A 12,216-nucleotide genomic window follows, 5' to 3' on the forward strand; every position below is an offset into this window, starting at 1 on the left:
CTGACTCATTACTATAATACCCGGGCTAATCGAATGAAAAGAATGGAGCACCTTGAGCCAGAGAATAGAGAATTGAAGGACGAGATCTCCAGACTCACAGCCTTGATGGAGTCTATAATAGCTGCTCAGAATCAATAGTCTCCACCTCCCACAACTCCTCATCCTCAGAGGACTGTCATCTCAGAGATCACTTCATCGGTTGTGCCTGTGGCGGCTAGCCAATCTGTTCCTACCATGTCAACTGGATTCCCATGGGGAATGCCACCTAATTTTATGCATGAAGGATATGCACCTACTTTTGCTTCTATGCCAGCATCTAGCCCGGTCTTGACTGTGCCTCCTCCTATTATTCATACTCTGCCTCGTGTCAAGGATACCATTACCACTTTGAATCGTCTGAAGGTCTAATTGTTTATGAGAAGATGGATGAAAGAAGGATCAGTTTCTTGAGCTGCGCAAGGAATTGAAGACTCTCAGAGGAAAGGATTTGTTTGGGAAAAGTGTCGTTAAGCTATATTTAGTGCCCAATGTCAAAATTCTGGTGAAATTCAAGGTCCCAGACTTTGAAAAATACAAGGGGAATACTTGTCCGTTGAGTCATCTTATCATGTATGGTAGAAAGATGTCTACTCAAACTGATAACGACCAACTGCTTATTCACTACTTTCAGGATAGTCTGACTAGAGCTTCCCTCATATGGTACATGGACCTAGACAATGCTTGCATACTTACTTTCAACGACTTGGGTGGGGCCTTTATCAAGCAGTACAAGTATAATATTGATATGATTTTGGATAGAGATCAGTTGATGTCTATGTCTCAGAAGGACAAAGAGACATTTAAAGAATATGCCCAGTGATGGAGGGAGTTGGCCGCTCAGATTAGCCCACCTTTGGAAGAAAAGGAGATGACTAAAATTTCCTTAAAGACATTGAGTTCATTTTACAATGAATGAATGATCGCGAGTACCCCCGTGATTTCACCTAAATGGTGAACATGGGGATGAGATCGGAAGAAGGAATCTGTGAAGGACGATTATCCGAAGATGAAGCATCAACAATTAAGAAGTATGGTGGGAGTTTCTCTAAAAAGAAGGAAGGAGAAACTAATGCATTATCAAGTGGGAGGTAGAGGAGGCCTCATGTGAGGAAGAATTCTCAGTCACGTCAACATTAACATCAAGTCTCATCAGTAATTCTAGTCTTTTCAAACAATTCAACCAGTCAATCAGTTCCTATTCAGCAACAACAACATCAACAACAACCGCAGTAACGTACCAACTACAACAACAACAACAACAATCATCATCAAAATTTTGAAAGGAAGAAGTTCTCTTTTGACCCTATTCCTATGACAGACGTAGAGATATACCCGTCTTTGGTCGTTAAGAATCTTATCCAGCCAAGGAGCCCTCCTCAAATTCCTGAGCCACTACCATGGTGGTTCAAACTAGACTTACATTGTGCTTTTCACCAGAGAGCTCTTGGTCATGATATTGAGAATTGTTATCCCCTGAAGTATGAAGTTCAGAAGCTAGTCAAGAGTGGTATGGTGTCCTTTGAGGACAGAGCGCCGAATGTGAAATCCAACATGTTTCCTGCTCATGGCAATGCTTCTGTAAACATGGTGGACGAATGTCCATGGATTTTCAGAGTATTTGATATACATCGTATTCGTTGGTCTTTGGTGGATATCCACACGGGTTTGTGCATGGTAAGCCATTGTGAACATGACCATGACGGTTGTGTCATTTGTAGTGTGAATCCTCGTGGCTGTGTAATTCTAGCGATATTTTCATGATCATCAAGCTATGGATAAGCTAGACATCAAATAACAAGAGTCGCCACCGCGCTTTTATTGTTTCCAAGGGAAAGGCGAAAAAGTACGAACAAAACCCAAAATTAAGAAGTTTTCAAATCAAAACCAATAAAATGTCAGAGATTACAGGTAAGGGGGTTGGTTACACAGAGGGAAGGTGTTAGCACCCAAAGTGTCCTAGGTACTCCTAGGGAGATCTCTTGTGTGCATATGTATTTGGTACAAAATGATGTTTACAAACAAATAGAATGGGGGATGAGAAAAGAATTCAGTAATTATATTTTTGTGTTTGACAAGACCTTCAGAATTGTGCCTACGTACCAACATAAAAATGAGGGACCAAAACCTCGTAGTTCGTGATATAAATTTCAAAGTGGATGCATCGCTTTTAACAAAATTAAGTTTGAAAAGCACAAAGGCCTAAAAATGGTTTGAATGAGTTAGTTCTTTTTGTCTTTTTTGAAAGTTTAAGTCAATTATAATTAAGTTTATTTACAAGTTTGATTAAGAAAAGAAGTTTGAAAATGCAATGGCATAAGGCCAAAGTTTCTAGTTTGCAAAGTAGTCAAAGTTTAGAAAATAACAAGTTCAAACAAAGAAGTCTTTTTTTTTAAAAGAGGGAGAGTTTTTGAAATTAAAGAAGTTGGGAGGAGATGAAGAGACTAATCCTATGCACAAAATTAAAAGTTAAGGTTGAAAAGATCTGACCAATGGGTAGCAATCCAATACACAAGAATGTCAATAGAAACCCAAATTCCCTTGGACATTTAGAATCAAGCAACACACAAATGCACAATTATATCAATCTTGAAGAGTAAGGCATCAAATAAAGATATCCACATCTAAGATTAGCCACTCCATGATCTTCTTCAAATTAGCCCATGCATAAGATGAATTCTAATATGGCACAAATCACAGGTTCAAAAAAACAACTTCATAATGACCATGTTGCAGATGAACTCAAAGGGATCTCCAAAGATATATCAGATGAAGTTTCAGATTACAAGAACTTGGTTACATGAAGATTGGCATTGGCTAAGTCCTTTAGCATAGGAATATTGCCTAAATTTTAAGTCCATTTGTCCAAGATCAAGTCAACAGTCCAAACAAAAGTTTTTTAGGATTTTTTGTTGTTATTATGTACATTAATGGTCAAAGACCACACAAACAAACAAAATATACACAAGCAAGATATATCACACAATATGGTCAAAGTGGACAAATTGAAAATTGCATTAACATAAACAATTAGAATGGTATGAATAATGGAAAATGAATAAAGACTAAAATTAAATGACATTAAAGTAAATGGCTTGAAATTAAAAGTTAGTTGTTAATGAGTTAGAAGTTAGTATTGTTATGCCTTTGCTTTTCATTTTTAAGTCATTCTTTGGAGAACACTCAACCCACTTATCACAAGCATGGATCCTTGAGCCAAGACATCTTCCAAAGGAAGGAAAAAAGGCCAAGTTTCCACACAATACCATGAAAGAGGGGAGACTTACAATCTCACTAACTAGAATGCTATGCCTTTTGTGTCACAAATTTAGCCCTATGTTAAGCAATCGTAATTGGATTTATGTAGAAGTCATAACTATTTGAGGTCGGGTAATAGAATTTTGGTGTTAATGCATGTTAGAGACATAGTATAATGGACTATGCTCATGAAACATACCACACTAAAAAAGAATATGCAAAAGAGGTGGCCTAATCTCATCCATACTTTTGTTGATTTTTCAATCAACTAGCCTTAGAACTTTGAGATATCATAGGGCAAATGAGATGAATGTATAAAGAAGGGGAATGAGATGAAGAGGGAGGGGAATGGATCAAAAATCAAATTGGTCAAAGGAGGACTTTTACCAAATTAATATCATCCATTCATTTTGGAAGATGGAATGTATATTCCATCAATCCTTTAAATCCAGTGATATTAACTTGACAAAGTCAAATCAACCTTGACCAAGGCCCAACAACAAGAGCCAAACTCAAACGAGTCATCACAATTGGTCAACACAATTAATTGGCAATTATTCAAATTAAAAAGACTAAATAATACATTTAAATTAAATATTGTTTGTCAAATTCCTAAAACCTCATCAAAACACCAAATAAACAGCCATGAGATTTATCATAGGTCAAACAAGGTCAAAGGACCTTGGAGAAAAAATTTCAAAATTTTTAAAGACTTAAAAGTATTTTTAAATAATTAAAAAAAAATACAAAATCAATTAAATCATGAAAAATATTAATAATGATCCAAAAAACAATTTTAATTCAAAATTTGAAAGAGGAAAAATTTTGAAATTTTTTGGTGAAACTCTCATATTTTTTGGATCAATATTAAAATTAGTATGAATTAATGAAAATAAACTAATTAAAATGAAAATCAGGAAATAGCAAAAAACGTGGACCACTTGATCTCCCTCATTAATTGAGGTGGCAGATCAAGTGGTCCTCAGTGCGCGCTCCACATTGGACACTAGTCAATGCACTGCAGGGATGGTATTTAAAACCAACACACGAGATTAAAACGTTTTGCAAGGATCATATGGTTTGCGACGTGCCAACACACGGTCGGAGCTGTAGCTCCGGTCTTCTTCTCCCGTGGACCTCATCGGACTGGTCCACCCTCGACCATCACCAAAATAAAAAAGAAGGACATGATCTGAAAGAAAAAATGGCGTAGAGCACGAATCTGACTTCAATTTTAACTAACTCCACATATATAGAAAGATATGAGGAGTTGAATTTTATGGTGTGTCAACTGAGTTGCTTCGATTTGACCTCTAAGCAACTCAATCTTCTTTCCTACGTTGGTATGACTTCAGACAACCAAAGATCTAAGAGAATTGAGTGGAATTGAGTGAGAATCGAAGAGATGAATTTTTCTGAAAATTACCTTCAATGATATGCAGTTCTTGATGTTGCTTGCTTCAAACACGATTTGATCACACTTGAGAAGCTAATAGGAAGTGATTGGAGAGGTTGCAAGGCTATGGATCCTGGAGTTCTTGAATCTCCAACAGTTGAGATTCAAACTCAAATTTCAAATTGAAATTTCTCAGGTTTTCCTTTAGAATGAGAGGGTTGTAATGGGGGGAAAAGCTAGCATGCAAAGTGTGTTCAAATGAGCTCATAAGCCTTCTATTTATAGCCAAAGGGAATGCTATTTTCACACTTCAAAATCTGTCCAAAATTGGCAATATCGATGGCACGAGTGCATGGGCATGTACAGGCCCATGATACAATGTATTAAGGTCCAAAAATGATTCAAATTGAAGTCTGAATAAAGCTTGAATGGCAAGGCATTGTGAACTGAAGTTTGTACAATTGATTCGGTCCAATGATGCAGCCCTAATAAAGCCATATGCAGACCTAGCAATCTTTTTCCGAAATGGATGAACTTGGGTTCTTTGGAAAGCATGGATCAAGGGGAACAAGTTTAATCTTGAACACTTTTTCATTTGGATCTTGGAACATGGAGAATTTTAAGGTGGAAGTTTGGAAATTTCGACATGTTGAAAATTTTTCTAAGTGTCAAGCCATATATCTCAATATTCCACCTTGCTTAACTTTTTATGTGATCTTCAAATGAGAAAAGTGTATTCATCAAAGTTGTAGCTCTTTCAAAGACATTAAAAATGGGAACTAATTTCATGTCATTTGGATTTATAATGATATATTTATGCATTTTTGAAGTTGAGAAAAATCACTAGTTCAATGGTATAGGTCAAAAATGACATATAATGTATCCTCATATAACATGCTCATAAAAGTTGAATTTGCTTTCACTTCAAACATCAAAGTTGAAGTAGACATCTGGAATTTGATTGTGTAACTTGGAAATATTTCATCTCATAAAAATTAAGCAAGTTATGGCCTTGGGAAGTTGACTTTCATATTAGGGTTTAGACAAAATGACCTATAATGTTTCAAAATAGAAAATGACTTTCCAAGCAAAACTAGCTCTAGGTCTCAACATGAAATTTGTTTGGATTATCACTTTCATATGGTGAAAATTGTAGGAGATAGGATCTAGGGAGACCCAGTTTTGATTAGATGAGTTCATCTGGCCAACCACCATCACCCAACTTGCTAACCTTCAATTATTTGGACTTTCTTGGTTCATGGTAGATCATATATGCATAATATGATGAATTTTGAAGTGTACCTTGAGAAACTTGATCAATTGGTGAGATAACTTGTTAGAGAAGTTACTCAATATACCTAGTCAAACTAGGGTATCCAAGGCAAATCACCTCCAAACTCTTGAAGAAAACTTGATCAATATAACATGTAGGAATCAATGAAACTCATATATGATTCTTCTAACCATTCTTGGATCAATTCATGGTTGTGCTCTTTGTCATGAGGGTCTCAAACCCTGGATATGAACTTGATAGATCAATGGTGATCCCTACCTACAAAAGAGTTAGGCAAACACAAAGATATATTTTTGGTATTTTAGTTAGTAAAATGATAATATACAAGTATGATACAATCACATAGTCCTTGGTGATCTCTCCCAAAATAAACCCAATGAAAGAGGGATAAGGAGAATGCCAAGGTATGATCCCAATGCTAATGCTTATGATGAAATTGCATGAGGGAACTTAGGGTCAAAATTGGGGTCTTACAGCTGCCCCTATTTAAGGACATTCTAACTGAGGAGGCAAAGGTTTAAATCTTCATGTCGACTCAGTAGAATGGGCTTAAGTAATAACATATAAAGACAAATTTTGGTCCCTAAGAGACCTCATAATGCATATGATATGAATGTAAAAGTAAATTCTTTGTGGGGAAATATTGCCACAAAGGAAAAGAAATCAGAGAGACCGAAAGTCCACAGAAGTATAATGCATTTCGTAAGCAAAACTCACTGGGGAGACAGAGAATCTAGGGGATAAAGCAGTTATGTGTAGGCCAGGCTACGACTTAAAACTGTTGGGGGACTCGAGGAATTCCATACAAAAATGGAAAAGACTTAGCCGGGGAACAACAACATCTGTACGGGATACGAGTAAGTCAGGATAAAACTGAAGTACTTGAATTACGCAGGAAAAGTGATTTCACTAAGGAAATGCACACTCAACTCGACTGGGAAAGAAATAAACTTCAACATAGGAGGGGCAGAAATCTATTATCTACTACATGTTACTGGGTGAGGAGATAATAAAGATCTGACAGAGAGGATACCCGTCATCGGTTAGGATGAACATATCAAGGATGACTCGCTGAGAATCGCCATGAGAAAGTATTCATTACCGGTTACTGGGTAAGAATAGCCTTGCTGGGGAAAACTGCAAAAAATAGGATTTACAACTACCAGTTACTGGGCAGGAGACCAAATGTGAGAATATTCGTCATCGGTTAGGATGAACATATCAAGGATAGACTCAACAGGGAAGAAGATCCGTCATCGATTAAGATGAACATATCAAGGATAGACTTTCTTGGGACTGTCGAGGAGGATACTCGTCATTGATTAGGATGAACATATCAAGGATATACCAACTGAGTAACAAGGTAAGAATTACATCTATCGATTGCTGGATAGAAGACCATCAAAGAGAAAATCTATCACCGGTTAGGATGAACATATCAAGGATAGACTCTGTGAGGGGAGAAAAATAGGAATTACATCTATCAGTTACTGGATAGAATACCACAGGAGAGTATCCGTCACCGGTTAAAGTGAACATATCAAGGATAGACTCTGCGGGAAAAAGTAGGGTTTACAACTACCGATTACTGGATAGAATACCACAAAGAGAAGGAAACCTGTCATCGGTTAGAATGAACATATCAAGGATTAACTCTCTGGGGAACACAATAGGGATTACAACTACCTTTTTACTAGGTAGAATACAAAGGATGAGTATATCCGTCATTGGTTAAGATGAACATATCAAGGATAGACTCAAGCAGGGGAAAGAAATATATTTGTCACCGGTTAGAATGAACATATCAAGTATATACTTCCTGGGGAATCAGAAACAAATGAATCCACTAGGAACTCCACTGCTGGGAAAACAGGGGTACTTATGCCGGGTATTGGGCAAGAAGGAACAAAGTGCAAACTAAGAAGAATATTACCAGTTACGGGGTAATAAGCTCTTAGGAGACTCAAAGCATCTATCTAGGTATGATCTAGAAAGAAACAGTCAATCAAGACTCAACCCAATGAGGATATAACTCAAGGGGAGTCATTCCATCCAGATAAACAACTGGGAGGAAACTGAAGTAATAATCATCCACGAGGAAACAAATCAGTGGGGAAGAGGAGAAAGGTTAAAGTCTTTCTGCCTACTCGGTTGCCGCTCTACAATTGAGGGAGGACAGACACCGAGGTTCGTGAAATTCTGGTATCAGATATAAGATGTCGAAGATAATCTCACGACACTAATATCTGAACAACAAATAAAACATAAATAGGATAAAAACAAAGAAACTGTTGAACAAGCGACACAAGCAATTATTAACCAAGTTCGGTGCAAACTCACCTAAGTCTGGGGGCTACCAAGCCAGGAAGGAAATCCACTAAACAAAATTAGTTCAAAGACTCTCAGTAAACAACTTTAAGTTACAGTCTTTTCACCTAATCTCTACCCGTGTGACTTCTATCTAAGAACTCTTAGATATGAGACCCTACTCACTCCCCCTCAATCACAGCAGTGATATAAAAACAAATACAAAAGAAAGAAGACACTCTTCAAGGACACATACTTGATCTTGATTAAAAGCTTCAACCATGTAAACAAACACTTGTGCTTCAAAGCTTAGAGTGGACAAATTACAACACAAAATTCATTCCAATTCATACATCAATAAGATGAATGAATGGCTCACAATACACAAGCTCACACAAGGCTAAAACCCTAAAACTCTATCTCTTTATCGTTCGTCTCTTGTGTGTTTAAACCAGGTTTTACATGGCCTTTAAATATAAGCTTTTGAATGGGCCTGGGCAGCATAAAACCCTAATTCTATTTTCCTTGCATATCTTCTAAGAAACAACATCTAATCATCCCTTATTTGAAAATGGAACAATCTGGTTTTAAATCAAATTACTCCTTGAATAGCGAATTCAATCTTCACATAATCACACACAGCTTTGCATGAAAAGCGCAATATTAAGATACATAACATTCAGACTGAATGTTCTGTATACACATGTCGTAACATCGGGTCTGACATCTTAGCTAAATCCTGCACAACCATATTTAAACATCCTGCAGGAAGCTGATATCACATGTCAAGACAACACGCGTGACAACTTGTGATAACACTAAGTTTTACCAAAGTTGATGCCAACACAAAGAACCAACAAACTCCCCCTTTGGCAAATTTTGGCTAAAACATACATTAGATCATATGTTCACAAGAAATCAATCAAAGTATCAGTTCAGCAGCAGCAAAAGTAAACATACACATATTGCTAGCAAAAATAATGACTAGTAAACACACATGCGCTTGTGCTCAGAACACAACACACCACCCCTTCAGCTAGCCCACACCAAGCACCATTCTGCTTCATACAGACAGAACACTTCCCCCTCTTCTCCCTCTTTCTATCAAACATCCAACATCATCTATAGCTATAGCTACTTCTCCCCCTTTTTATCCAAAAGAGACCAAAGAGACAAAATAAATGTCTATTCAGTCATAAACCAAAATGTTAAAAGTTAAGGGGTTACAAAACCAAGTACATAATCAGTTGTAAGCAAGCTGAGGTACAAACCAACAAAACAGCAAAACAGAATTTCCAAAATCAACAGCAAAACAGAATCGCCAAAATCAAGAAAATCCATCACATCAATAAAAACCATCACATCAAGGGGCCAAATTCAAAAGAGATAATCAGAGGAGCTTGAGCTTGCAACTTCATCAGCATCAGAAACAGAATTGCCACTTGTCTCATCATTACTTGCAGACCTCTCACTAGAGGTGTGTGCTTCAGCTTCCTTAGCATGTTCATTATTCTCACCTTCATCTTGCTCCAAGCTTGCAATCAGGGCTTCCCACGATTGTTTCCTAGATGTTGCTAACCTTATCCCTTTGCCCAGCTCTTTACAAGTCTTATTCAGCTCAACAATAGTTCCAACTTTTGAGGCTGGCTTTTTCATGGCAGATGTCATGACAATGTCTTCGACATGACTGCCTTCAAACAGTTTATAGTGCACTGACAGAGCAGGTTTTCTTCTACTTGGTAAGTCATTAGAACTCAGAACACCAGGGTGTTGATTCAGGACAATCCCACAAATCATAGAGGGAAAGGCAATATACAGCTTAAATGTATTAGTAGATGCATGCTTGATAATTTGTTCAAACATAAATCTACCATAGTAAAAATTCATTTTGGTTCCAACAGCAAAAATAAATCTTCCAAGGGTATTAGCAATTGTGGAAATATGGTTGGTAGGCACCCAATTTGCAGCTCCTATTTTATGCAATATAGCATACTTAACAGTTAACTTCCCATCAGGAAGATGCTTTTTAATAGGCCACCCTTTCACCTGCCTTACTGTAATTTCTCTACATACCTCATTGTCTGTAGCTTCCAATTCACCTGCACCCTCGAATCTTTTTCCCATAAAATTGTTAATGACAGTGGGAGAGAATGTGATACACTTACCTCTGACAAATACTTTGCAAAATTCCTTGTTGTTCTTATCAGCAATATCCTCAGGAATGTTGACAATGAATTGCTTAACCAAACCCTCATAGCACTGAGAGAACCCAACCATAGTCTTCATCAACCCAGCAGTCTTTATTAGGTCTATGACCTCCTTGACTTCAACAGCATCCTTTCCTAACTCCCTTTCCACAACCACCCTTCTTTGAATCACAAATTACCATTTGGCAGCTCCATTTTCAAGATGGAAAGAGATATTATACAAATGCACATCAGCAACTTTCATAGGGGACTTCCTCACAGTGGTCTTCTTCACAGGAGAGATGTCAGGGACATCTTCCTCAACATCTTCTTCAGACTCAGAGACTTCTCTAACCTTCCTCTTCTTCAATTCAACCTTGCTCCAAGATTTGGAAGGACCAACACCAGCAGTCTTCTTAGTTGTTTTAGCTGACATCATTTCAGCCACAGATCTTCCTTTTCGGGTCTTCATACGCTTAGCCACACTTAGCTTTAAGTGATGAAGTAAGCTATCCTCTTGCTCATAAGACATATCATCCTCTAGGTCAATCACATCGTCTGCAACATCTTGCTTCTCAGAATGGGAAGCATTGGCAGTTTTAGATGCCACAGATTTTCCTTTACCAGACACAGTTTGCCCTAGAGAGCACAAACCTTTAGCAGCCATGTCCTTCTCAGAATTCGAGGAATCGTTATTCTTCTCACTATGTTGTGCAACCTCAAGAGAGGAGTACATTTTAGACAGGGGAGTAGAGACTCCCTTCACAGAATGTCCTTCATTAAGGATTTTAGTGACTAGGTTCCTTATGACACGATCAGTGTGGTGTATATCTTTGTTAGAACTAGTGGCATGAGTTGATCCAGAAGGGATACTAGAGATGTTACCTTGATTGGGGCATGTAGGAGCTGAGGCATCCATGGGATGGTTTAAATCAAGGGCTTCGCAGGGAATAATTGATAGAGGAACCACATCCAAAATCTCATCATCGTGAATGTCCATGGAAGGAGCGCTAACCTTGTGAGTAGACTTAGTAGTTTTTGAATCAGATATAGTTTGATGTTGTGACATCTTGACGTTTCTGTGGAAAAATTGTAGTTGCCCTAGCAGAGAAGTGTGAGGAAGAAGCAGGAAGTTGGAAGAGTTGGAGTAGGTAGTGAGGTTGCATGTGAAAAGGTAATAGGTGGTATTTCCAAAACTAGGTGATGATCTACCATAATGGGGCACTTTATTTTAGCCACATAGACACTACTTTTCAAACTTTCCCACTCCATATTAATTTCTACAAGTCTTCATAAATGCAAAGCCCTAATTTTCCTCTCAGGACTTCAAACTAATTTGCATCCAATGCCTTTGTAAAAATATCAGCTAACTACATCTCAGTAGCAACATGCTCTAAGGTTACAATCTTATCCTCCACGAGTTCTCTAATAAAATGGTGACGGATATCAATATGTTTTGTCCTGTTGTGCTGAATAGGATTCTTAGAAATGTTTATAGCACTCAGGTTGTCACAGTACAATGTCATGACATCTTGCGTGACATTGTATTCAGTCAGCATTTGTTTCATTCACACCAGTTGAGAACAACTACTTCCAGCTGCTATGTATTCAGCTTCAGCAGTAGACAGAGACACACAATTTTGCTTCTTATTAAACCATGATATTAAATTATTCACCAAGAACAAGCATCCTCCTGATGTGCTTTTCCTATCATCAGCACTTCCAGCCCAATCAACATC

General features: G+C 37.7%; 1 protein-coding gene across 1 annotated transcript; it reads right to left on the reverse strand.

Moving 5' to 3' along the window:
- Positions 1 to 9,506: 9,506 nt before the first annotated feature.
- LOC127081258 (uncharacterized) lies at positions 9,507 to 11,546 on the reverse strand. The gene is made up of 4 exons (XM_051021528.1): positions 11,363 to 11,546; positions 10,912 to 11,251; positions 10,009 to 10,656; positions 9,507 to 9,549 (listed from the first exon to the last, which is right to left on the reverse strand). Exons 1-4 carry the CDS (start codon positions 11,544 to 11,546, stop codon positions 9,507 to 9,509), a joined length of 1,215 nt encoding a protein of 404 aa, XP_050877485.1.
- Positions 11,547 to 12,216: the final 670 nt, after the last annotated feature.

Source organism: Lathyrus oleraceus, chromosome 5 (genome assembly GCF_024323335.1).
Source record: "Lathyrus oleraceus cultivar Zhongwan6 chromosome 5, CAAS_Psat_ZW6_1.0, whole genome shotgun sequence".
NCBI lineage: Eukaryota > Viridiplantae > Streptophyta > Magnoliopsida > Fabales > Fabaceae > Lathyrus > Lathyrus oleraceus.